Genomic DNA, 24,664 nt, shown 5'->3' with positions numbered 1-24,664 from the left:
AGGTGGGAGCGATGCTCTGGCCGTGCTGGGGATGCTGGAGCCCCCCAGGGCTCGCTCCCCCCCTGCATCTCTTGGGGGGGAACAGGGATGGAGACGGACACGGTGACACCGTCTGCAACCGTTTTATTGCCGGTCAGGTCTCGGGGCTGTTACCGACGCAGGGCAAACCGGGCACACGCCAGCGCCGGGCCCGGTGCAGCCGCAGCGACAGCCATTGCTGCTGGCTGCCCGAGAGGTAGGATTCGGGGACGCCGCTTCGCAGCCGCCCCGGCACCTCGGCGTCGGGGGTGGACGGAGGGGTCCCCGCTGCTGCCCCCGGTACTTCCAGGGTCTCCAGGCCGTGCAGGCTGCCCGCGGCCGGCTCCTGCGGCTGGGCACCGTTGTCCGAGCCTGGGCAGGGAGAGGAGACAGGAGTCAGGGTCCATGATGGGGATTCCAGACCCTCCTGCTGGTGGCGGCCACCCCGAGAGGTAGCTCTTGCCCCCACCCTACGCTTCCCGACACCAGCCCTGCCATCTGCCGGAGCCTGGGATGGCCACAGCCCATGGGACAGCCAAGCGTGGCCATCCCCTTTCCCCCGCCTCGCAGTGACTCACAGCAGTGGCGCAGGGAGTGCCAGGGGCGGGGGGGCACACCAGCCAACCCGCCGGGCTGCTGCAGGAGGCAGAGGATCGCCCCGTCCATCTGCTGGAAGACGCGGAGGGACAGCAGCGACTGCCGGGTCTCGGGGGCCAGCCCGTAGCGCTCGGAGCCCACCAGCTCCCGCACCAGCTCGAAGTCCTGCCGCAGCTGCAAGGCTCCCTGCAGGCTGGGGCGGGCACCGGTGGCACTTAGCCTGGCTACCCCAGCACTGTCCGCACTAGCCCAGCCCCACCGCCACTGCCTGCTACCTGAACTTGATCCTCTGGGCCAGGATGTGGTCCATCCATGCCTCCAGGAAGGCCGTGGTCACCCGGGCCAGGGCGGGTGCTTGGGCATCCCGGGGCAGGAGCTGGACGCCCTGCAGCACCTGGCCCAGCACCGCCTGGGCCGCTGCCGCCGCGTACTCACTGGGGGAACTGGGCAGGTCTGCGGAGGTGCGGGGAGACACCCAGTCAGCCCTGCCCGCAGCCTTGCCCACAGGCCAGCCCAGCACCGAGGCACCCCTACCCACCGGCGCGGAGGCCGACCCTCCAGTGCTTGCCCAGCGGCATGGTCTGGTCGAAGATCTCCGCCGACATCCGCTTGCAGTTGGTGGAGAACATCTTCAGCACGTCCCCTGAGAAGAGCTGGGGGACAAAGTGAGGGGAGGCGGGGATGGCACGCTGAGGCCACAGCACTCTGCGGCTCCCCAGGCTGTGCCCAGCTGGAGCAGAACCACGGGGTCTCCCCTGGCACAGCACGGCACAGCTCTAGCTGGCTCCCAAAGGTCCACCTGCCGTGGTTGGGCTGTACCTGGATGCTGGCAGCCATGGAGCGAATCTGCTGGCACAGCTGGTGCTCCTGGTGGGACAGCAGGGCAGGGAGCAGGTGTGGGGGGGCATCCCCAGGCTCCGGGAAGGTCCCACTGACCAGCACCACCAGCCTGTCTGTCTCTGTCTTCAGCAGCTACAGGGAAGAGGGGTGAGAGAAATCCTGCCCGGTGGCCAGCCCCAGCCCCACAGCCCCCACAGGGAGCTGGCTGACCCCCCGGGGCAGGACCCAGCCCCACACATGGGTCCCCAAGCCCTGCCCGCTGCGTACCTGCAGGTCCCCCTGGGTGACGAGCAGGAACTGGGGCAGGGCCCAGGCCGCCAGGTACCGGCAGGCTCTGCCCATCAGCCAGGAGCAGGCAGCCTGTGCCGTGGCCAGGCAGCAGCCCAGCACCTGCAGGCGCAGGCAGGGCGAGCCGGGGGGGTGGCCTGGGGGAGGCAGGCGATGAGAGGTGTCACTGGGGTCAGGGAGGGGAGCGGCACCCGGCAGGCGGGGGTCCACCCAGAGCGGACCCCCAGGGTGCCAGTCCCCATCCGCCGAGGCCCCACTCACCGGGCAGGCGGGCGGGCAGGGGTCGCAGGCAGCGCAGGGCGAAGGCCAGGGCTGGGTAGAGCCGCTGCAGGCATCGTGCCGTCCTGCTCCACACCGGCCCTGCTGCCGGCACCGGCTCCCCCGAGCACTTGTCGGACAGACCCGAGCCCAGGGTGCGGGCAAAGTCTGCGGGGGCCAACACTGGTCAGCAGCCCCGTGACACCCTCCTGGTGGTAGCCCACACCCCACGCCCCGCACCCTGTACCTTGTTCCCAGCTCCGGAGGACGCCCCGGCAGAGCAGGCGCAGGCAGAGTCGCCCCAGCTCCTCCTCGCATTCCCGGGGGACACGGGCTGTGGGGGGACAGGGTGTCAGAGCCAGCTCACCCCACAGAGGCACCAGGGAGCCACTCCCCTGCACCACCATCCCCCAGCCCCGGCCCCCACCTACCCTGGGCGAGAGCACGGCTCAGCTCCCATGCGGCGGCCGTGGCCCCACTGGCCCCGTAGTGCGGTGGCCCCAGGCGGTGCCCCAGCACGGTGCTGGTGGCCCCCCAGAAGAGCGGGCGGTACTGGGCGTGCAGGGCCTCGGCTGCCGGTGCACGGGAGGCGTCCAGCCACCGCACCGACTTCCAGCCGGCAGAGCTTGGCCTGGTGGCCATGCCCAAGCTGGCGGCCGGTGGCTCCAGGGACTCCGGGCTATCTGCCACCGCCAGCTTCTCCTGCTTGGGCCCATGGAGGATGTGGTGCCAAAGGCTGTCGGCGGAGGCCACCAGCGCCCCCAGGACGAGGCCCATCAGCTCCTCGTCCTCCCTGCATAGTGCCTGCAGCTCCCTAGCGAGGCCCAGCGACTCCTCCCGTCCAGAGGGTCCTGCATCCGCTGCTGTGGTGCCATGCTCTGGGGGCGAAGGCACTGTGGCGTCCTCCCAGCAGACATGTTCTGCCCCACTGCCACCATCCCGCAGCTGCAGGAGGGGCTGGAGCCGCTCGGCCACCAGCTGCCCCCGCTCAGCCGCCAGTATCCCCAGCACCCTGGCCACAGGGAAGGCATTGGAGCGGTCCCCAGTAGCCCCGTGGCAGCCGGCGATGCCAGTGGGCAAGCATCTGGCGATGTCCAGCTCCAGGGCCAGGTTGCCCACCACTTGATTGTAGATCTCCAGGCCCTGAAAGAGGTCGGAGAGCAGCGCCGGGGGAGCAGCAGTGGCCGGGCTGGCCCGCGCCAGCCCCCGCAGCCGTGCCTCAACATGGCGCTCAGCCAGCCGCGCAGCGTGCAGTGCCAGCAGCAGCAACACCCGCCGCATGTGCGCCACCGACTCGTGCCGGCGCAGCAGCAGCGGCCGCAGCCACGGGTCGCTGCGCATCCGCCGCCGCAGCCCGCTCCAGTGGCCAGCGTGCGTCCGCAGCTCCTGGCAGAGCCCCCGCAGCGGCTGGGTGGCCCCCAGCTCCCCTGCCGGCGGCTCCGGCCGCTCCACCAGCACCAGGAGCCGGCGGAGGAAGTCGGAGGCAGCCTTCAGCCGGCGGCTGTAGTCGCGGACGAGGCGGAGGTGGTGGCGGTGCTGCAGCAGGGCGTGCAGGGCAGCGCCGCGCTCAGCCACACGTGGGTGGACGGGGTGGTAGGAGAAGGCAGTGGCGGCGGCGCTGTCACCGGGCTGGGGCCGTACATGGCCCCGGAAGGTCTCGGTGCGGGGGTTCTCCCAGACGTAGAGGCAGCGGTGCAGGCCTGGGAAGCTCTGCTCCAGCAGGGTCAGGAGGGCCGGCATTTCCTCCTCCTCCTCCTCCTCCTCATCCTCGCTGCTGCCGTAGCTGCGCTCGCGGGGCCATGAGGGCAGCAGGCGCCGCAGGCCGGGGCTGACACAGCTGCGCAGCATGGCCTCCGCCTTCTGCAGGGAGCGGGCCAGGCCCCCCAGGGAGCTGCTGCCTGCAGGGGCGAGGACCCTGGGTGTAGGGCAACGCTGGGGCAGCCTCTGCCCAGGGCTACCCCAGCTCTGCCCTGGCACCCACAGGGGACAACAGGACAGCCACCTCCTATACCTTGAGACCCACTGCCCCCATGGGCGCCCGGGGAGCCCCCAACCCCTCCTGGTGCAGGATCTGTCCCAGCGGGCTGCATGTAACATACTTGTTACATGCTAATTACATCTTACGTGCTCATTTGTCACCTGTCCTGCCCCCTGCAGCCACCCACCCCTCCCAGGATGCCCCACCCCCCAGCCTGGTCCAACCCCTCACCTGTCTCGGCGGGCTCCCTGCCGGTAGCTCCATCCCCCGGGGCGGGCAGGGGCGGGCGGGCCGTCAGGAGGAGGAGGATGAGGTCGCTCAGACCGGCGCCATCGCCTTCACCCACCTACGAGGGGCCGCGGACGGCTCAGGACCCCCACGTCGAGGCGGGGGGCGTGGCTACCAGCGAATGGGCGGGGATAGAGGCGAGGGGGCGTGGTCTGTTTGTGTTGCCCCCGCCCCTTCTAGTGGTAATCGCGGAGTGGCCCCGTCTAGGCCACGCCCCCCGTCAGACCACGCCCTCTCTGATGGGAGGGGGGCGTTGTCAAGGAGAAGCCTAGAGTGGCCTTGGGCCCGGTACCGCCGAACGGCGGCTCCTGGCCGTTTGGCGGCACCGGGCCCGAGGCCCAGCCGTTGTCCCCGGGGAGGTGTCAGAGCCCGGGGGTCTCCTCGTCCGTGCGCGGCCTCACCTGCAGGCAGGGCTCCCCGGCGCGACGCTCAGGGCCGCCGTCCTCCATGCTGGGCCATCCCCGGGGGCGGCGGGAGGAAATAGGCTTAGGCCGCGCCCGCCCTAATCCGGAGGAACGGGCAGGGCTGACCCGCTGGGAGGACAGCGCCGCCGCGCCTGGTGGAGGGAGGGGTTCCCGGGAGAAGCGGGAGGCGGCCGGGCCCAGCGGCTTCAAGGGGACGGCGGGAGGGGACGCGGAGCCCCGGTCCCTGCTTGGTGCGGGCCTTGCGGGCCGCCGTCCTGCCCACACCCAACATGACGCCCGGGCAGCCTCAGTCCGCGCCTTGCCCCACTTCCGGCTCGCGCTGTGCCCCACTTCCGGCGAGTCCGGAGGTGGTGGCCCGGGGCGATGAGGGGGGCTGGCGGGACGCGGGACCCGGCCGGGCCGGGCTTGGGCGCCTCTAGGCTCTGGGCTGACCCCTTCGTGTGCCCCTGGGGCTGCGTGCTCTACCCGAATGGCTGGAGCGTCGGTACGGGGCGAGAGGGGGCCGGGAAGCGGAGGATCACGGAGTGGGGGGGTGTCCGCGGGTAGGGCCGGCGGGTCCCGGTGCGGCCAGGCCGGCGACTGTGAGCTGGCCCGCCGGCGCTGGGGACTCCTGCGGGGCCGAGGCCGGTGCTCGGTGGGGCGGGGGGGGGGTGCCGGGGGTGGGGAGAGTCCGGCCCCGCCCCGCCGCTGCGTTTCGGTTTCGTTTCCGATGGCTCAGAGCTGGCTCCGCTTCCCGCAGCGCCCTTCTGTCCCCGGCATTGCCTGCCCGGCGCCGCCGAGGCCGAGAGTAGCGGGCGGCAGGTACGTGGGGAGCTGGGGGCAGCGGGGGCTGGGGCCGGGAGCCCCGCGGGGGGCAGTGCCGCCTCCCCCGGGCCGGTGCCGCCGCTGCAGCTCCCGGTGCCGCCGCAGACAGCCTTCCGCATTGTGAACCGCGGCGCGAGTAGGGAAGCGTCCGGGACCGGGGACGACTTCGGCCACGGTGAGTCGGGGAGTCGCCGGGCTGAGGTGTCTGTTAGGGGTCCCGATACTCGGGAGCTGTCGCTGACGATCCCAGTTCTCCCTGTGCAGGCCCGGGCTTCTGGTACTCCCCCAGCCGGCTGGAGGAGTCCAGCGAGGAGGAAGAGCAGTATGAAGAGGAGGAGGAATGGATTGGCTTCAGCCAGCACTGGGACGCGTCGAGTGAGAACAGCGACGCCCCCTACAACTTCTGTGGGTTCAAGAAGTCCTTCTTGTGTCAGGAGCCTCTGCCCGCTCATCCGCTTCCAAGCGCTCTTGAGGTGAAGATGCACAGGCTGCCTGCACCCTGGAGGCACCAGCTTACAGCTGAGGTGAGGGGCACCCTCCCTGCCCACGGGCTGCCGGTCTCCTGCCTGTTTCTGCTCCCCACGAGACTGTTACTTAAGCCAAGTCACGTTTTCCAGTCCTTCCCGCCTCCTCGGGGAAGCAGGGGGCTGGGGCCTGGCGTGCCCGGGGCCATCTCACTCTCTCGGCCACGGCACAGTGCCGGCTGCTGGCGCTCACAGAATTTCTCCCCCAGGAAGCAGAGAAGAACGCACAGGAGCTGGTGGCAGAGGAGGAGCGGATGAAGAGGAAGGCGGAGAAGAAGAAGCTAAAGAAGAAGGTGGGTGCGCCCCACAGGGAGTTCACCTTGCCAGCCTGCAGCGTGTGGGCAGCTGCCTGCATTTCCCTTCCTCCTGAGCCTCATTGTTGCCCTGGGCGGGGAAGCTCATCTTGGGGCCAGTCTGGAGCTTGCTCCCTCCTACCCCCAGCAGCACCGAGGCAGAGCTGCAGCATCATAGAATCGTAGAATCTGTTGGGTTGGAAGGCACCTTTAACGATGACCTAGTCCAACTCTCCTGCAGTAAGCAGGGACATCTTTAACTAGATCAGGCTGGGTGCAGGTCTGCGCTGTCCTGGCTGGTGCCTGCTCACGGCTCGCTTTCCCATTTCCAGAAGCAGAAAGACCGGAAGAAACGAGAGAAACTGGGACAAGAGCTGAAAAGCAAGCAGGAGGACGAGTCAGTGAGTGACTGTGCCGGGCCCTTGCTTCAGTCCCTGCCCAGCCATGGGTGCTACGGCAGCCAGGCCACGTGGCCTTCGGGGGTCCTGTAGGTCTCTGAAGGTGGGACGCTGTGGGGAGAGGGGCAGGCAGGCAGAACCCCACAGCCCTGGCTGCCATCTCCTGCCCTCTCCTTCCAGAACACCTCATCCTTGAACAGCGCTGTGGGAGCTGGGCACCCACAAAAGAGCAATGCTGAGGAAGGGGAGGGTTGGCTGAGCCCCAGCCCCTCCCCATGCCTTGGGGACAGTGCAGCTTCCTCGGGAGAGGAGGGAAGAGGCCAGGAGGCTAAGGCGGGGGAGATGGAGGTGAGGACTCTTGGTGCAGGTGCCAGCCTGGCACAGGGTCTGCCCTGTGGACAGGCCTGGGACTCTGCCTGCCTTACCCACTCTGCCTCTCCCAGGATGAGCTGGACCTGAGCTGCACCTTCGTCTTCAAAGCCCGTCAGAAAGCGGGCGTGAAGGTGCCGGCACCTGGGAAGGAGAAGCCGGCTAGGACAGACAACACAGAGCCAGGCAAGAGGGTACCGGGGAAGGTAAGTTAGAGCCTACAAGGCCCTGGGGAGGAACCTGCCTGCCCCGTGGCACCCAAGCCCTTGCTGCCCTGCCTGCCCACCCTGCAGGCACCCGAGCCCGAGCCTGTACCCCTGGACACGAATGTGGTGCAGCAGAGCCTGATTCTCGCAGGTCAGTGTCTTAGTCCCGCCCAGGCAGTGAGAGAAGTGGGTGGGCACATGGGGGCTCTGCCTTGCTGCTTCCCAGCTCCATGGGTAGCTCTGCCCCAGGAGGGTTTGTGCCAGGGCGCTTTGCCATCATGGCTCTTTGCAGGCCATTGTGGCCCTGGGCTGTCCACAAGGTGCCTTTCCCTTGAGGCTGGGTGACGGCATAGCCGCTGTCTCCTCTGCAGCCCCCACTGCTTGTACCCAGCAGACGCTTATGTCCCCACTGCAGGCAGGGGACACAGCTCTGCTCCCCAGCTGGGCTGGGGGGTCAGCGGCAAGCAACGCTCTCCCCACAGGCCGTGGCAACGAGGCAGCCCAGAAGGGCCACTACGCTGAGGCGGTGCAGGCCTTCACGGAGGCCATGAAGCTGAACCCCAGGGAGCACCGGTGAGCGATGGGGCTGGGGAGACACATTTCCAGGGGGCTCTGGATTCTGGCTGGCTGCGGTCAGCAGTGACCCTGCTTTCCTTGCAGGCTCTTTGGGAACCGTTCCTACTGCTACGAGAAGCTTCAGCGCTACAAGGAGGCCCTCAGGGATGCGCAGGTGTCGCTGGGGCTCCAGCCCGGGTGGCCCAAAGGCTTCTTCCGCAAGGGCAAGGCTCTGCAGGGGCTGAAGGTACTGGGGCTGGGTGGGGGGTGCAAGGTGCCAGGGGTGGGCAGGAGGGGAGCTGTGGGGTGCTGGTGGTACTGGGTGGGGAGCTGCAGGGTGCTGGGGCTGGGGAGGGGCTGCAAGGTGCCAGGGGGGTTGGGGAAGGGCTGCAGGGTGCCAGTGGGGCTGGGCAGGAGGGGGGCTGCAGGGTGCCAGAGCTGGGTGAGCTGGGTAGGAGGGCTTCAGGATGCCAGCGGGGCTGTGGGGTGCTGGAGATGGGTGAGCTGGGTGGGGGGGCTGCAGGGTGCTAGAGGGGCTGGGCAGAGCCCTGCGTGGAGTGGACCAGGGGCAGGGTGTCGACGCTGGCCAGGCAAGGGGCCAGCATGGGTAGCAAGAGCTCAGCCCCTCTCTTGCTGGTTCCCAGCGCTATGCTGAGGCTGCCAGCACTTTCGAGGAGCTGCTGCGCCTGGATGGTGCCAACGCCGAGGCGGCTGCCCAGCTGGAAGCCTGCCGGGCCCTGCTGCGGGTGAGTCCCTGGCCCTGCCATCTATGGCCCCACTATCCCTGGCTGCTGCCCCACAGAGCCTGACCTTCTCTCCTCCTGCAGCAGAGCAGCCCCCGCAGCCAGAGCAGCTCAGGGGGGGTCCCTGTGTCCCCGTCCCTGCTGGAGGCTGGGGAGCCACCACTGTCTCCCTCTGGTAAGGGACCTCGTTGACGGTTTCACTCTGGGGCTGTTGGCAGAGCTGGCAGCTGGGGGGTGTGGGGTGACTTGGGCTGTGATCTCGGAGCTGGGGAATGTCTCAGGGCGATGCTGGGACTGGGGCTGGCCCACAGTGGGTGCCACGCCAGCCCATGGAGCCCACTGAGTCTGTCCCTGCCTCTCGTCAGGGGAGTGGGCGAGTGGGAGCTGCCAGGACACAGACACAAGTGGCTTTGTGACCGTTGTGAGCTCCAGGAGCCAGGCGAGGGGCCAGGGCCAGGCCCCGAGCAGTAGCCAGCAGACACTGCCTCGGACCCATCCTGCCAGGTAGGGCTGGGGCTGGTGGGGACAGGGTGGCCCCATGCCTGGCTGGGACAGGGGCTTGTGCCCTAGTGGGGGTGGTGGGCAGCAGCGGGTGGATTGCAGAGCTCCCATGGAGCTGGCGGTGCTGGAGGGGTCCTTGAGCTGGTGCAGGACAGAGCTGGCTGACGGTGACGCTGATGCGGTTTGGCAGGGACTGCTATCCCCTCTGGGTGGGGAACATCACCCCCAGGATCAGCAAGAAGGTGCTGCAGAGCTCCTTCAGCCCGTGAGTGTGTCTCCATGCTGAGCTCCCCCAGCCCCCACGTGCCCCCAGTGCTGTGCCTGTCCCCATTCCCAGCGCTTCTGGCCTGGGAGGCGAGCCCTGCAAGGGGGCCACAGGGGGGTCTCTAGCACTCTGCCCCGCAGGTTTGGGGAGATCCGCTTCATCCGGATGCTGCCAGAGAGACGTTGTGCCTTCATCAACTACACACGGAAAGTGGCAGCGGAAGCAGCCTACGTGGCCATGCAGGTGAGCCAGTGGTGGGCACCGTGCCATGGAGCCCCACAGCCCCTCGGGGCCGGAGGAGGGGGTCAGGCAGTGCCGGGCATGGGACATGGGCATGCCTGTCCTGGGCTCGGCTCCCTCCTGCCCTTTCCTCAGCTCCCTCCTGCCCTTTCCCCGTCCCTGCCTTGGGGGGTTGTTGCTGCCAGCTCAGCTCCCCCTTCACTTCCCCTCAGGATGCCGAGGTGGAAGGAAGCAGGCTGGTGCTGCAGCTCAAGCACCCCTCCCACGCCACCCCGTCCCCCCGGTGGCACTCGGAGCCCCGCGGTGAGGTGGGTGCCCTCCCCAGGGGGCTCCTGTAGCCAGGGGGGTCTCCCCAGCTACACTGCAGTGGAGCCGGACCCCGCGTGGTGCCTTCCTGCCTGCATGCTGTGGAGGAGCTGGGCCCCCTCGCTGCACCTTGGATGGCTGAGATGGGGCAGTGTGGCTCCCTGCCTGTCCCATGCCGGGTTGGGTGTGCTGGCATGGTGCCTGCCAGCTGCACAGCCCTCCTGCCATGGAGTTATCAGCCACTGTGGACATTGACCCCCAACCAGAGGAGCCTGCTCCTTCCTGCCTGAGCCTGGGGCCTGCCTGCTCTGCCCCCCCAGGGGCCTGGACCATGAGCGGTGGCTCCTGGCCCCACCCTGGGCTTTGGTGCCCAGCAAAGGAGGAGCCGGGGCACCCGGTGCCAGGTGCCTTCTGCTGGACAGGGGGTCTTGGGGTGGGGGCTGGCAGCGGGACCCCTACCCTGCCCCCCCCCTCCCCTGCTACCGTGGCTCCTGGGGCCTCTGCAGGGGCCTCAGCCTGCTTTTGCCCTGCCTGTGCCTTGCCCTTGGGGGACCTGCCCCCCTCCTGCCCCCTCTGTGGGTGGGGGTCCCCCTTGCTCCTAGTGCCTCAAGGGGCTGCGCCTTGTGGGGCTGCCCCTGGCAGGGGGCTGTGCTGTCACCCCCCCCCTGTCCTGTCACCCCCCCTCCCCTCCTGTCCCAGCCCTACCCAGGGGACACCTGCGTCCTGCCTCCTCCCAAGTCCCGTGGGGCTGGAGGCCACAGTGGGTCGGTGCCCACCCTGGAGCGCCTCATGCCAGGGGGAGTTGGGCCGCAGGCAGCAGCATGGGGCTGTGTCTGGGGACAGCCATCACCCTCACCTCCTTCAGGGATTTTGTACCTGATTTGGGTTTTTCTGAATAAAACTGCGAGTCAGCGGCAGCCGTCTCGTCCTTCCCTTGTTCCCTCCAGCCCTCCAACCACCCAGAGCCACCCCAGAGCCAGCCTCCTGCAGCCAGAGCTGCCACCCTGGCCCCAGGGGCTCGGGGACGCAGACCTCCGCTGCCCGGGAGCCTGACGGCTCCTCTCCCGGTGTCGGTGAAGCTGCTCTTCCCCGCCCCGGGCTCTGGTTCTGCATCCGCTGGGGCTCGGGGGGGAGGATCAGTGCCGGGAGCTGCCGGTGCCTGGGGCGGGCCCCTGGCTGCTTCCCCCCCGGCCGCTCACCGGAACACTCTCCTGGGGCTCCGGCTGCGCTGCCCGCCCGCCGCTCCGGCCGGTCCCGGTCCCACCGGCGGCCAGCAGGGGGCGGCCTCGGCCCGGGCGGCGGCTCCGGGAACCGGATCCGTCCCGGCCCCGTGTGGGGCGGTGCTGGGCGGCGGCGGCGGCCCCCGCCCCGATACGGCTCCGCGCCGTGCCCCGGCCTGGGGCGTACCCGGGCGCCGGTACCGGAGACCCAGCACTGGGTGTGCAGCACCCCCCACTGCAGAGCCCCCCGGAACACGTCCCCCGAGCCCTCTCCACCGGACGACCCCTCCACACAGGGCCGCGGCAGCCCCGCAGCTCCCCGGCCTTTCCGGGGGGAACGGGTCTGCCCGGAGACCGGGACCACCCGGTCCTGCACGGGGACCCCGGGGTGCTGCCTTAGCCCGGGAGCTAACGGGGACCCCCAGCTCCTGCAGCCGGGAGCGCTCCCAGGGACCGCCCCAGCCCCGGCACCCGGGCTGCGGGGCTGGGCCGGCCCCGAGGCAGCGGTGATGGCCGCGGCGCATCCTTCCTGCCGCCCTCTGCCGCGGACCCGGGGCGGGGGGACCCCAGCTCCTCCTCTCCCCCACCGGCCCGCGCGTTCCCGGGGTCCCCGGCAGCGGGGGGGGGTGGGGGTCTGGCGGGAGGCGGGGGCTGTCGCAACGGGGACACGCCGTGCGAGCCCTGCGCCCCCGGCCCCGCTGTAATGTCATTTGCAGGTGACGGGAGTCGCAGGGGCCGTGGCAGGGAGGTGACAGGCGGGCCATCAAGTAGAATTTGATTAATATGCAAATAGGCAACAGGGAGAAGGAGCGCGGGAGACAGCGAGTAATTAATCACTAGTTAAAAGAAATTAATACCAACAGCAGAGGTTGTCAGGAAACAGCAGTCGAGTTAATCATCCGGAAAATTGGAAGAGGAAAAAGACGAGCGTGCGTGGGGAGGGGAGAAGCGGGGGGCTGAGCCTGACACAGTCCCCGGTGGCAGCGCCCGCTGCCGCAAGAGCCGCCCTGAGGCCCCGGTGGCGGGCACGGCCTGCCCTGGGGCACGGCAGGTCGCTGCCCCGAGGCCCCGGTGATGGGCACGGTCTGCTCTGGGGCCCGGCAGGTCTCCAGGGAGCCGTGGGGGCTGCTGGCTGGGGACACACACACGCGTCTGCGGTGGGTGCTGGGCAGGTTGTCCCACCATGGGCGCTCCCACACATGCATGCAGTGTCTTGCAGCCCTGTGGAGGGGTCCCTGCTCAGGCCACGTGCTCATGCGTGTGACAGGACACGCATGTGCTGCTGCACGCACCGCCACCAGCGTGTGCCTGGTCATGGCTGTGACACGGTGGCAGCTCCAGGTCCCTGTGCTGTGGCGTGTGCACGCTGGGCACACAGCTCCTGTGTGCCTGTCCCTGTGTCTGTCCATATGTGTGTGTGTGTGTGTTCCCGATGCTGTGCCCGTGCTGGCGGTGCGGGCTGGCTGGCCATGCCAATGGTGGTCCCAGCAGGCCAGTGGGCCTGGCTGTGCGGCTGCGCAGAGCGGTGGGAACTGGCGGGGCGCAGGGCTGGCGGTGGCAGCGTGCCCAGTGCCTGCACCGTGTCCCACAGTAAAACGTCCCGTGGGGCAGCCAGGGGCGACGCCAGACGCTGCCTGCCCTGGCCGATGATTCCGCCTGCGATTAGCTGCCCCGGGGGAGGCTGGCACGGGGGTGGCCTGGCGTGGGGCAGGAGGGGGTGGTGGAGCCGGGGCTGGGGAGGCAGCAGCCCAAAGGCCATGGTGAGGGTCCTGCTCTGGGTAACCTGATGTCCCTCAGACGCCCTGCACCGAGAGGCACCTGGAGGTGCTGGGACCGGCTCGCACTGTGGGGACGGGATGAGATCCCAGGGGTTTGAGCCCCCTCCTCTGAGACAGTTCCCCCTATCCCTGCCCCACACTGCTCACACAGCCTGTGGGGTGCAGGGGTGTGGGGCTGAGGGGTCCTGACTGCACTTGAGCAGGCCTGGGGGGGTGCGGTTAAGGGGTCTGGGCTGCCCAGCTCTATACAGTGTGGTGGGGGCCGAGGCAGCAGTGTGGGGTCGGGTCCATCCCGTAGCGCGGAGGTGTGATCCCGCCAGCTGTTCCCTCGCATCAGCCTGATGGAAACGGGCCCGGAGCCGTGAGCTCATCTCCGGGGCTGGCCCCGTCCGCCCCCGGCGGCGCGCAAACACGCCTGGGGACGCACGCACGTACAGCCCCTCACGCGTGTGCGTGCACACACATGTATGTGGGGCCGGCAGCCCCACGCTCAGCTCTGCTGCGGGGACCGGGGCCATTGTTTCTGCCAAGGCCAGGAGCTACGGGGTGACAAGGCCGTGGGGTGACACGGTTGCAGGGAGCAAGGGCTCCCCGGGCGGGGGGGGGTGTCACTCGCTGTCGTTCTGTCTGCAAACCCCACGGCTGCGGCTGCAACGCCCGGTGCGGGTCGCCCCCCCTCCCCCCCGGCTCCGCTGCCCGCACCGGGCGTTGCAGCCGCGCATGCCCCACGCGTGTCGCCCCCGGGCCGCCGCTCCTACCTGTCAAATTAAAAGCGATTCCCCCCGGGTGATGCTCAAAGGCACTTTCAGGCTAAATCTCATTTCTCCCCCCCCCCCCCCCTCAGCCGGGCGGCTGCGACGCGGGGGGGAGGGGCGAGACAATGCAATTAAAACCGGAGAAAATACCGGGGGGGGGGGGGGGACACGACACGGGGAAGGAGGGGAGGCGGGGGGAAGCTCTGCCTTCGGAAGTTTGCACCGGCGTAATTAGATCAGCGAGGGCTCATATGGATGCTGGAGGGACTGGCAGCCGCGACACACGCATAGCTGCGGTGACAAGGGGCCTCGGGGGACACCCCCACCCCCATCCCCCCCCCCGCCAAGGGCAGGGAGCAGGCAGCTGCCCGACACCTCCAGCGGCCGCCCGTCACCGCGGACTCCGGGCGCCTCGATGGGGCACCGTGGGGAGGGCGGGGGGCGCTGCCCGCGATGGAGCGGCTCATCGGGGGGCGGGGGGGGCGGGGGGGGGGGGATGTGGGGCCGACCCCCCATCCCCCCCGGGGCTGTCCGCACCCCGCCATCCCCCGCGCGGGTCCCCTCCCCGCCCCCCCCCCCCTCCCCGGACCGCCCCGCTTATCAGAGAGTGACATCACCGCTTCGCGCAGTGACGTCACCGGGGCATGACGTCACGAGGGGCGGTGTGGATTCCACGGGCCGGGGCAGGTGCGGGGGGGGGGTGAGGGAAGCGAGGTACTGACACCCGGCGCTGCCCGGGCCCCACTCGGGTTACGCGTGGGGCAGCGGCGCGGGAGTGGATCCGTCACGGGGGGGCAAGTGCTGCTCCCCGCCTCTGGAGTGTGTCCTCCCCTCATAACCCCCCCGCCGTCCCCGCGGGTCCTGCGCCCCCCCTGCAGCCGGCGTGAGGGTCTCCACGTAGGGCTGGAGACACGGACACGCACCAACGCACACAGACACACCCCCACCCACCCACAGACACCCCATACACACCCGCCCCCCACTCCCCACCCGCAGCCGGGGTGCAGCGCCGGCTCGGTACACACGGAGCGCGTTTGGGGGCAGCTGCCGGCAGCGCCCCCCTCTCCCCCCCACCCCGGCCCGGCTGCTCCCGCTCCGCGGGGCCGGCACCCTTCATCCCCTCCCCTCGCCCGGGCCCGTATCAAGTGACCCCCCCGGCCATTCCGGACCCGATGAGGGGCCCCTTCGGCTCTCGGTAGCGGGGGACACGGGGCAGCGCGGGTGCACGGGGGTCTGCAGCCCGGGGTGGGGGACGGGCGCAGCCGAGCCGGGGCAGCGTGCCGGGGGGAGTCTCTGGTGCCCCGTCCTCCGGCGAGGCCCCCCCCGGCCCGGGTAAGCCGGCAGAGCAGAGCAGCCCCCCGGTGTGTGCTCACGGTCTGGGGGATGCGGGGATTACCGTTCGTCCGTCCGTGCGTCCGTCCCGTCCGTGCGTCCGTCCCGCCCGCCGCCAGAGCCCCTCCGCTGTCCTTAATAAGGTGTCGCCTTTATTCCAAATATTTACACCCGGGCGGGCCGGGCCGGGCCCCAACTCCGTGCCCCGGGCTCTCGGGGCGGCGGGGCCGCGGACGAGCCGGCGGGACAGACACGATAGAAAATAAAATTTAAAAAAAAAAAAAAAAAAAAAGGAAAGACGGACAAAAAAAAAAAAAAAAAGCGAAAAATTGCACCAATTGCCCCCGGGGCGGGGGCAGCGCGGCCGCCCCGTCCAGCCCGGGGACTCGGTCAGTCTCGGTAGCCCCCCCGGCCTTCACCGTCGCCGCCTCAGTCCCCGACGTCGATCTCCTCCTCCGAGAGCTCGGCGGCGGCGGCGGGCGGCGGCGGTGCGGGTCCGGGTCCGGGACCAGGACCGGGAGCGGGACCGGGACCGGGTCCGGGGGGCGGCGGGGGTTCGGGCATCGCCGCCAGCTGCTGGAGGGCGGCGGGGGGCAGCGCCTGCAGCGAGGCCACGTCGGCCCGCAGCTCCTCCAGGTCCCGCTTGAGTTTGGCCCGGCGGTTCTGGAACCAGGTGATGACCTGGGCCGTGCTGAGCGCCAGCCGCGCCGCCAGCTGGTCCCGGTCCGCCGGGGACAGGTACTTCTGTCGCAGGAACCGCTGCTCCAGCTCGTAGATCTGCTGGTTGGTGAACGCCGTCCGCGATTTGCGCCGTTTCTTGCAGGCCGGGCGCTGCCCCAAGGCGCCCAGCGGCTCCCGACCTGCGGGGACAGCGGGCTCAGCGCGGCGGAACCGGCACCGGCACCCGGCACCGAGCCCAGCCGGGCCCGTCCCGCCCCGTCAACCCACGGCCGCCCGGCGACGGCCCCTTCCCAGCCGCGAAACGCCGAGCCGGGTCGAACCGACCCCAGCCGAGCCGAGCCCCGGCACTGCCCTTGACGCCGCCCGGGGCCTGGTACCGGGAGCCGCGAGCCGCCCGGCCCAGCCCGGCCCGGCCCGGCGCCGCTCCCTCCCTCCCGGCCCGCCGCCCCCGCCCCGTTCCGCAGCGGCCCCGGTCCCGCCGGAGCCGCCGCCCGCTGCGCCGCGGGGCCGAGCCCACCCGTGTCCCGCCGGCGGCGCCGTCCGGGGCTCCCGGGGCTCCAGTCCGTCTCCTCCCCGCCGGCGGCTCCCCAAGACCCGGGCGTCGGATCGGTCCGTGATCCCGGCCCGCTGCCCCGCGGCCCGTACCGGGAGCCGGGAGAGGAGCCGGGAGCGGAGCCCCGGGCGGCGGGGCCGGACCGGCAGCACGAAGCCGGGGCCGCCGCCTGTGCTTTCGGCTCAACGATTTTCAGGAGCCCTGGTGCCGGCGGACCCGGGTCCGTGCGGGTCCCCCGGGGCCCGGTCCCCGCCGCCGCTCTCGGCACGGCCGCGTCGCAGCACCGAGGCCCCGATCCGGCCGCGCTCCGGCGCTACTGCCGGTGGAGAAGAAGAGAAAGCTCCGGTTAGACGCGGATCGTCTCCGCCCGCGGCGTCGGTAACGCTCCACAGCGGCCGCAGGCTCCCGGTGCCAGCCCGTTAGAACCTCTCTGCTGCCGGCGGGACCGATCCGCCGCTCGGTAACGCGGCTCCCGTTACGACGGGATCCGGTCGGTCCGTGCGTCCCCTGTTACGGCTCCAGCTCCCTCCGCCGCTGAGGGGTCCCAGGGCCGCCCAGCCCGTCCCTCTGCCCGCGGCGGGGGCTCCGCATCCCGGGGACCCCCGGCCGCCGCCCCGACCCGCCGGGGGCTGCGAGTGGGTCCGTCCGTGCAGCGGCCTGGGTCGTTCGTTACCGGCGGCCGTGTCCGTGGGTCCGCCGTGTAACGGGGCTTTGCCTCACTCACGGAACCCCCGCTGCCCCGTTTCTGTCCGTCGGGGCAAAGAGGTGTTTTTTTTCTCGTTTATCACGGGAGCCCCGCTGTGCCCGGCCGTGTCCGCCTGTCCGTCCGGGTAACGGGATTTTTTACCTTAATTACGGGAACCTCGATCTGTTCTCTTTCTGTCCGTGTGTCCGTGGCTCCCGGTTCATTTCGCCGTTAGCCGCGGGCCCCCCGCCCTGCCCGGCCGGGGAAGGGATTTTATTTTTTTTTCGCTAATCACGAGAAGCCCGTTCTGTCCGGCCGTGTCCGTCTGTCCGGCTGGGTATCGGGGGTTTTACCTCTATTCCGGGAGCCCTGCTCTGTCCCGTTTCTGTCCGTCTGTCCGGCCGGGTAAGGGGATTTTTTCGTTGATCGCAGAAGCCCCGGTCCTCCCGTCCCTGTCCGTCTGTCTGGCCGGACAACGGCTCTTTTCGTTAATTACCGCAGCCCAGCTCCGCCCGGCCGTGTCCGTGTGTCCGTCCGGATAACGTTTTTTTTCTTTACCATAATTCCGTGCGCCCCGAGCTGTCCCCTTTCTGTCCGTCTGTCCGTCCGTGTAACGGCTTCTTTTCGTTAATTACAGGAGCGATGATCCGCTCGGCCGTGTCCGTCTGTCCGGCCGGGTAAGGGCATTTTTTTTTTTCGTTAATCACGGGAGCCCTACTCCGTCCGTGTCCGTCTGTCCTTCCGGTAAGGGGGTTTCTTTAATTACCGGAGCGCCGCTCGGCCCGCTCCTGCCCGGCCGGGGAAGGGATTTTTTTTTTCGTTAATTACAAGAGCCCGGCTCTATCTGTCCGTGTCCGTCTGTCTGGCCGGGCAAGGGTTTTTTCGTTAACCGTGAGAGCAGTGCTCTGCTCGTCCCTCTCCGTCTAGGTAAGGGATTTTTTGGCTTATAACGGGAGCCCCGCTCTGTCTATCCGTGTCATCTGTCCGGCGGGGCAAAGGTTTTTTCGTTAACGGCGAGAGCCGCGCTGTGCCCGTCCGTGCCCGTCTGTCCGGCCGGCTAAGGTGGTGGGGGTTTCTTCGTTAATTACGGAGCCCCGTCCTGTCTGTCCGTTTTTGTCTGTCCGTCCTGATAAGTTTTTTTTTCGTTAACGGCGGGGGCTCCGCTCTGTCTGTCCGTGTAAGGGATTTTTCGTTAATCGCGGTCACCGCCCTCCGCCCGACTGTGTCCGTCTGTCCGGTCGATGGAGGACTTTTGTCTGGGGCGGGCGGCAGGCGCCCGGTTGCCGCTCGGTCCGTCCGTCCGTCCGTCCGCCCTCACGGCGGGTTTCCCCGCTGGGGTCGAGCCGGGGACCGGCGAGGCCAGTTCGTTCCCGCGGGGACAGCGACCCGCCGCTCTGCCGGGCCCGGTGCCTCGGGGAAGCCGCCGCAACGTCCGTGAGCGGGGAGCGGCTGCCCGATCCCGCCGAGAACCGCGCCGGTTCCCCGGGCCCGCCGGTAACGGGTTTCTGCCCAAGAACCGAGGCCCGTCCGTATCCGCCGTTCCCAGCGCCGGAGCCCGCCGGGGCTCGGGGACGCCGGCGCCGGTAACGGGTTTTCGTTGCCGACGGGACCGATCCGCAGCTCTGCCCCTGCGCTCGGTCACGGTCACGGTCACGGCTCGGCGGGGCCGGGTGCCCCGCTGTGCTCGGTGCAGCCCGGCCGCCGCCGCGGGACTGATCCACCGCCCGGTACCGCGGCTCTCGCGGCCCGAGGCCGGGTCGGTCCCCGCGCCTCCCGGTAAAGCTGCCGGGCCCGGGCCGGCCGGTCCTCCCGGAGCTCCCGGCTGCTCGCCCCGTTGTCTCGGTCCTGGTGGCAGCTCACCCGCCGCTGCAGGCCGGGGAGCGGGCTCGGCCGGGGCTCGCTCGGGCTCCCGGTGCCCGGCCCCGGGCCTTGCCTCCCTGCGGGCCTCGGCCGTCGGTACGGCTCCGGGGAGCGGTGCCGGGGCTGCCCCGGCTGGGCTGCCGTGTACCCGCGGCCCCGGGCGAGCACCGGCCCCTTCCCGGCCTGCGGCCGCCGGGTCTCTCGGCCGACCTCGCCCCTCCGGGACACGAAGGAAACTTACCGGGACCGCGCCGGGCTGAGGGCGAAGAGAGACCCCGGCCCCGCCAGGGGCCCGGCGGCGGCGCAGCCTCGCCCCCTCCCCGCCCGCTGCCACCGCCACCGGCACCTGCCCCTGCCCCGTTCCCGTGTCCCCCCGGTCCCGGCGGAGACCCCGCCGCCCCGCGCCGCCCGGTACCTTCGGCCGCCTGCAGCACGCCCAGCTCCAGCCCCTGGAAGGTTTTGCTGGCGAGCTCCTCCAGCGCGCAGAGCGGCGAGGACGGGGCGCAGCCGCCGCCGCGGGGCCCGGCCGCCTTCTCGGGGAGCCGGGCGGGGGGCGCGGCGGGGCCGGGGCCGGGGGGGCTCCCGCCGCGGGGCCGCCCCAAGATGTCCTCGATGCCGAAGGGGGTCAGCGGCTTGTTGGAGTTGGCGGGCGGCGGGAGCTGGTCCAGGGCGCTCCGCCGGCGGCCGCCGCCCGGGGGGTGCAGCGGGGGGGAACCGGCCGCCTCCCGCGCCGAGGTCATGGCGCGTCCCCGCTCCCGCACCGGGAGCACCCGCCTCAGCACCGCGTCCGCCTCATCCCGCCGGGGTCCCCCCCCCTCTCGCCGCCGCCGTCCCGCCCGCGCATCAAGCCGCGGCCGCACTTAAACCCCGCGGGCGCAGCCCGCCCCCTCGGCGGGGGCCCGGCGGCGGCGGCGGCGGCGGCGGCGGCGGGGAGCGCTCGGCCTCCCGGCGCCGGGAGCCGCTCGGCGGGGCTGGGCAGCTCCGCGCCCGCCGCCGCTCCCCGCCCCCCCCAGCCCCACCGCGGCCCCGGTGCCGCAGCCTTAAAGACCCGGGGCCGGGGCGGCAAATTGGGCACCGGGAGGAGGAGGAGCCACCGACGGGGGGGGGGAGTTAGGGGGTGAGGGGGGGGGCACTGCTCCCTCTCCGCCGCCGCTACCGGGATGTAGACGGGGCGCCTCGCCCTTGTACAGCGATTTTAATCCCCCCCTCGCGGGGGGCGGACGGTGGGTGCCCGCCGCCCCCTCCCGGCCGCCCCCCCCCAGCCCCCGCGTCCTCAGCGGGGCTTTTACCGTCGCGAAAAATTTATTAGCTCCCCTGCTCTAAAATGCCCCATAAAAGCGCAGGGGCCGCTGCGTCTGGGAGTGATTAGGCCGCTTCGGGTGGGTTTTGGGTTTCAGAGCGCGGCCTGGTCATAAATCCCCCCCCCTCGCACTGCCCTCCCCGGTACAAATAGCTCCGGGATCCCAATCGCTCGTAAAAATCCTGGGGACGCCCGCACACGCAGGTGAGCCCCGGCTGTCGACACTGGGTCCGTATCCTCTGGTGGGATCGGGTCCGGGGGATGCCAAATCGCCCCAGGGGCGTGATCCCACCCAGGGCCCCCATGGGTCTGCTGCTGGGATGCTCTGGGCCTGGCAAGAGGATACCGGGGGCGGGGGGGGACACAGTGACGGTGTGGAGGGCGCAGGGGTCATGGCAGTAATGAGAGAAAATGAACCTGTGGGTGGGGGGCGGTGGGAGAATCGTGCCGGGCTGGGGGAGCAGGTGCAGGGGGACCCGGCAGTGCCGGTGCCGGGAGGGGTTGGGGGCTTCCAATCTTGCTGACAAAGGCAGAACGCGATCCCCCGGCTGGAAATTGGAGTTAGACAAATTCAACCTTGAAATTTCCCAGCAGCCGGAGCAATTAAATGCCGGAGCGGGTGGCGGGCGGGGGTGGGGAGGGGGCTCCGGCAGCCCGGGATTGAACTGATTTGGGAGAGGCACCCGGGAAGTGCCAGCCAGGGAGCGCGGTTGTCCCGATGTGGTGTCACCAGACGGGCCATGCTCCCACGGGCACACAGGGCCCCTCGCTCGCTGGCGTGTGGGTCACAGCAGGCCGACACGGTGGCGGTTGCACGGCTGCCTCGCATGCGGCTTTTGTCCTCTCCGGAGGGCTCGCTCGCTCGCATGGCCGGTGGCAACACGATGCGGGGAGGCGAGGGAAGATGGTGGAGCTGCCACTGCTGCACATGTGTCCGACTCCCACCGCTTGTCTGAGTCGGTGCGTGTCCTGGGGTGCAGGAAAGCCACATCCACTGCTCCCGTCCCGGCTGCTGGCCCCACAGGAGCTGCCAGTGGACCCAGGCTCAGCTGGACCCCTATGAGCCGCGGTTCCCTGAGGCAGCACCGCACGACATGAGGGCACCGTGCCAGACACGAGGCCCCTGGCACCCAGCAGGCAGGGGCAGGGAAGGGGCACAGCCCGTGCACAGCCCTTCTCCCCCTGGTCCCAGCCCTGGCTGGCGCACGCGCCCTGGGCTCCATCCAGCCTAATGCCCTGTGACACGCACCAGGAAATTGCCGCTCAGGCTAATTCCTTGTTCTCGCGCTGATCAGGACTCCCAGCCATCCTGCCCCACGGAGCAAACCCCCCCTGCAACTCCAGCTGCTCGGGGACCAGAGGGAGCTTTGCTGTAGTGTCCTGGGCCGGCATTGCCTGGAGCATTCCAGCCGGGCTGGGCCCTGGGCACCGGGCAGGGCAGGCAGGAGCCGGGCTGGGACCCAGGTGGATCTCCAGCTGCAGTGCTCACCCTGATGGGATGTGACACCACCACTGCCCCATCTCCCCTGCCCCGTCTCCCCTGCCCATCTCTCCACAGCAGTTGGGGTGAACCCCCTGCGCAGCAGCCAGGTGCCCAGGGATGTTCCGGGGGACCAGATGCTCCTTGACCCCCACTCATGCCCCCTGAGCTGCCCAGTGAGGCAGCCCAGGGCAGTGCCAGGGTGGGCTGATCCTGCCCGGCCCCCAGCCAGCACTGAGCCCCCCGCAGCCACTATGGGCAGGGCGAGGGCACAGGCACAGGCACAGGCACAGGCACAGGCACAGGCACAGGCACAGCTGGAGGGACACAGTGCAGGCGTGCCCCCCACCAAAGCAGTGCTCCCCACCCCTGTGGCAGGTTTGTCACCCCAGTTGCCGCAGCCACCCCCTGGCCCCCAGCCCCAGTGCGGGGTGAGCCTCGGCCCCCAGCTCGCCGCCGGGCAGGGGAAGCGTCAGCTCCAGCTGCCGGGAACACAGGATGGGAAACGCTTTTCACCCCTAAAGCAGGACACATGGTGGAAAACAAAAAGAGCGCTCTGAATTTTTGCAGGAACACTGGAGCTTCCTGCGGAGCGGGGCAGAGCGCCCTGCGCTGGCCGGGCGCCCGCAGACAGCAGGGACGGCGACGGGCACGGTTGCTTGGAAGGAGCCGGGGGCACTGCAGGGCTGTGCACCCCGGCATGGCACTGCCAGCCCCCACCTTGGCTCCCAGACCTCCATCCTGCTGGGGCTCAGGTCCCCCGGGGGTGGTCCCTGTGGGTCCTCTGAGGGTCTGGGACTGCCTGTAAGGCCAAGGCCCTTGGCTCCCTGGCCATCCCCCAGCCTGCCATGGCTGCTGTGAGCTGAGGGGGGTAGGTGGCAGCACCTGGATGAGGCGCAGAGGAGGGTGTCCATGCTCTGGAGACCGTCCCTGCCAGTGGCTGAGGCTGCCCTGTCCCCCCACTCAGGACACCCCGTCTCAGGGGTACCCACGGCTCCAGGCACCGACAGCTCCATGTGTCCCAGCTCACAGGCACCCACGCTGGTGGCACAGGGGCCACCCACCCCTGTGTGCCCACAGCCCCACTGCAGCCAGCCCCGGAGCAGGCTGGCGGGACACCTCACACCGCGCTGGGGTGCCTGTGCCGTGCCTGCAATTCCCCATGCCGGGGTAACATGATTAGGGGCGGGAGGCGGCGGCTCAGCCTGCTAATACGCTTATGCCCCAGCACCGTGCTCTGCCCCTGATCTATTATTTAGCGGATCCATTTCAATAACGCGGCTCCGTGCCGAAGCGCCTGGCAGTAACTCGATTAGGGGCGCTCCCAGCCCCGCGCCGGAGCTGGAGCTGCAGAGCAGTTTGCACATGGAAATTGCTTGCAAATGAATTTTCCTTTAATAAGGCGAATAACTCGGTGCAAAATTAAACCGTCAGTAGAGCAGGCAAGCGGGGCATCACCGGGGGAGCCGCCGGCAGTGCCGCATCCCGTGCCGGGGGAGGAGACCCGGCCAATTATTGGCAATAAATCCTGACCCCGCTCGCAGGGCCGGCGGCCGCGGGCGAAGCCACGACTAATGGGATTACACCTCGCCCCGGTAAACGGGGATTAATGTGCCGGGAGCTGGGGGACGCCGGGGATCCCCCGCCAGGGGTTGTTGGCAAATGATCTATTCATTAACACGCGCCGGCCTCACCATGCGCACCAGAGCGGGGCTGACCCCGGCTTCATTACGCAGCGAGCACGGAGGGGAGCGGTGGCGGGGGTGGGAACGGGGATGGGGATGGTGACAGGGATGGCCTGGGGTGAGGAGTGTGGGGGGCTTGTGCCCCCCGGGAGTGCCGGGGTGGTGGTGGGGCTGGGGACACGTGACATGCGGGGCACAGCACGCGTCTCAGCTGCTCCCACACGCGTGTGCCGGCGAGTGCAGGTGGAGGCGGGTGCTCACACCCATGTGCCTGGTGTGTTGTGTGTGCACAACCACCATCCCCCCCCCCCAGCAGACACCCCCCCAGCTGCGTGTGTGGGCACAGCCATGCACAGGCGTGCGCAGGCGTGCAGCGGCCATGCAGGGAGGTGCTCAGAGAGCACCAAGACGCCAGCTCACGTGCAGAGCTGTCACATGCCAGTGCAGGCACACGCACACGTGTGGTGGCACACACGCCAGTGCCGAGGCGCCAGAGACTGGCCACACCGGGGGCAAGAGCAAGACACAGGCCTTGGGGGGGCATTCGTGCAGGGACAATGGAGGATACCGCGGGGACCCCCACCCAGCACTGTGCCAGGGTCAGGGGGTCCCGCCGTCCCCATCCCCAGCTGCCACCCGCCCCCACCCTGCAGGACCCCCTCCCCACTCCAGGGCCTCCATATGGGCCTGGGACAAACTCCAGCCAAATGGGCCAGTGGGGGGGGTTGCATTTCAAAGCCTCCGGCTGGAGCAAACGCTGCTGCCCCCCCGCCGGGCTGTCGCCCGCCTGCGCCCCCTGACCCCGGCACGGCAGGGTTGGCGGGGACCGTCCCATCCCCTTCCCCAGGGCTGATGGGGACGGTCCTGTCCCCCTTCCCCAGGGGTGATGGGAACAGCCCCCACCAGGAGTCCTGGGGCAGAAACCGGGGACCCCTGCGTGGTCCCACACTGGGACCCCCGCAGGGGTCAGGCTTCCTCCCGGTGTTGATCTGGGGCTCGCGGCTGTGCTGGCCAGGGGAGAGGAGCTGCGGGGGGACACGCCGGGTGTTGGCGGGGGGAGCAGGCTGGGGTGGTGGGCCGTGGGAACCCCGTCCCGCCACGGGGCAGAGCCATTGTGTGGGGCCGTGCGCCCGCTGGCCACGAAGGCAGGGGGGCTGTTTGTGGCAGGAAGCGGGCAGGCAGCACCGTCTCACCGCCGCCGCTTCCTTCCCCGTGCCGCAAATAGCCGGGATGGGGCGGCCGGAGCAGGGGCTGCGCGGGGCAGGGGGACACCGAGGGACCACTCTCCTGCTGTGCCACCCCTGGCAGCCCCTGGAGACCCTGGCCTGCTCTCACTGGGCACAACTGGAGCGGGGTAGGGGGGGTCTGGATGTGGTCCGAGGGGTGTCTGCGTGTGGGACACCCTGTCCCCCTGATGGCCCCATGGCACCAGGGCACCT

The 24,664-nt window shown here is 69.9% G+C and overlaps 3 protein-coding genes across 8 annotated transcripts; 1 reads left to right on the top strand and 2 right to left on the bottom strand.

The window, feature by feature from the left end:
- Nucleotides 1-108: 108 nt before the first annotated feature.
- CCDC142 (coiled-coil domain containing 142) lies at nucleotides 109-4,798 on the bottom strand. The gene is made up of 11 exons (XM_063335242.1): nucleotides 4,669-4,798; nucleotides 4,211-4,325; nucleotides 2,433-3,899; nucleotides 2,249-2,335; nucleotides 2,005-2,169; nucleotides 1,723-1,880; nucleotides 1,435-1,587; nucleotides 1,154-1,268; nucleotides 891-1,068; nucleotides 597-808; nucleotides 109-390 (listed from the first exon to the last, which is right to left on the bottom strand). The coding sequence occupies exons 1-11, from the start codon at nucleotides 4,714-4,716 to the stop codon at nucleotides 134-136; spliced, it is 2,955 nt and encodes a 984-aa protein (XP_063191312.1). The 5' UTR covers nucleotides 4,717-4,798; the 3' UTR covers nucleotides 109-133.
- On the top strand, nucleotides 4,336-10,813 carry TTC31 (tetratricopeptide repeat domain 31). Of its 6 annotated transcripts, none has more exons than XM_063335247.1 (17): nucleotides 4,340-4,674; nucleotides 5,432-5,493; nucleotides 5,602-5,671; nucleotides 5,761-6,020; nucleotides 6,230-6,313; nucleotides 6,646-6,714; nucleotides 6,892-7,059; nucleotides 7,155-7,286; nucleotides 7,374-7,437; nucleotides 7,769-7,859; nucleotides 7,947-8,088; nucleotides 8,486-8,587; nucleotides 8,669-8,759; nucleotides 8,950-9,088; nucleotides 9,276-9,350; nucleotides 9,491-9,593; nucleotides 9,803-10,813. In XM_063335247.1, exons 1-17 carry the CDS (start codon nucleotides 4,389-4,391, stop codon nucleotides 9,926-9,928), a joined length of 2,064 nt encoding a protein of 687 aa, XP_063191317.1. In that variant the 5' UTR covers nucleotides 4,340-4,388; the 3' UTR covers nucleotides 9,929-10,813. The 6 variants fall into 6 exon arrangements, with proteins under 6 accessions (XP_063191319.1, XP_063191316.1, XP_063191315.1 ...); XM_063335250.1 differs by lacking the exon at nucleotides 4,340-4,674 and adding an exon at nucleotides 4,786-5,176; XM_063335246.1 differs by having other exon boundaries at nucleotides 4,338-4,674; nucleotides 5,432-5,671; nucleotides 8,672-8,759.
- A 4,319-nt stretch (nucleotides 10,814-15,132) lies between these two features.
- On the bottom strand, nucleotides 15,133-19,663 carry LBX2 (ladybird homeobox 2). The gene is made up of 2 exons (XM_063335252.1): nucleotides 19,176-19,663; nucleotides 15,133-15,841 (listed from the first exon to the last, which is right to left on the bottom strand). The coding sequence occupies exons 1-2, from the start codon at nucleotides 19,498-19,500 to the stop codon at nucleotides 15,411-15,413; spliced, it is 756 nt and encodes a 251-aa protein (XP_063191322.1). The 5' UTR covers nucleotides 19,501-19,663; the 3' UTR covers nucleotides 15,133-15,410.
- Between the last annotated feature and the right edge of the window lie 5,001 nt (nucleotides 19,664-24,664).

The sequence above is a fragment of the Chroicocephalus ridibundus genome, chromosome 5 (genome assembly GCF_963924245.1).
Source record: "Chroicocephalus ridibundus chromosome 5, bChrRid1.1, whole genome shotgun sequence".
Taxonomy (NCBI): Eukaryota; Metazoa; Chordata; class Aves; order Charadriiformes; family Laridae; genus Chroicocephalus; species Chroicocephalus ridibundus.
Note: the sequence above shows the minus strand (reverse complement) of the source record. Positions and strands in the feature narration are given on the sequence as shown.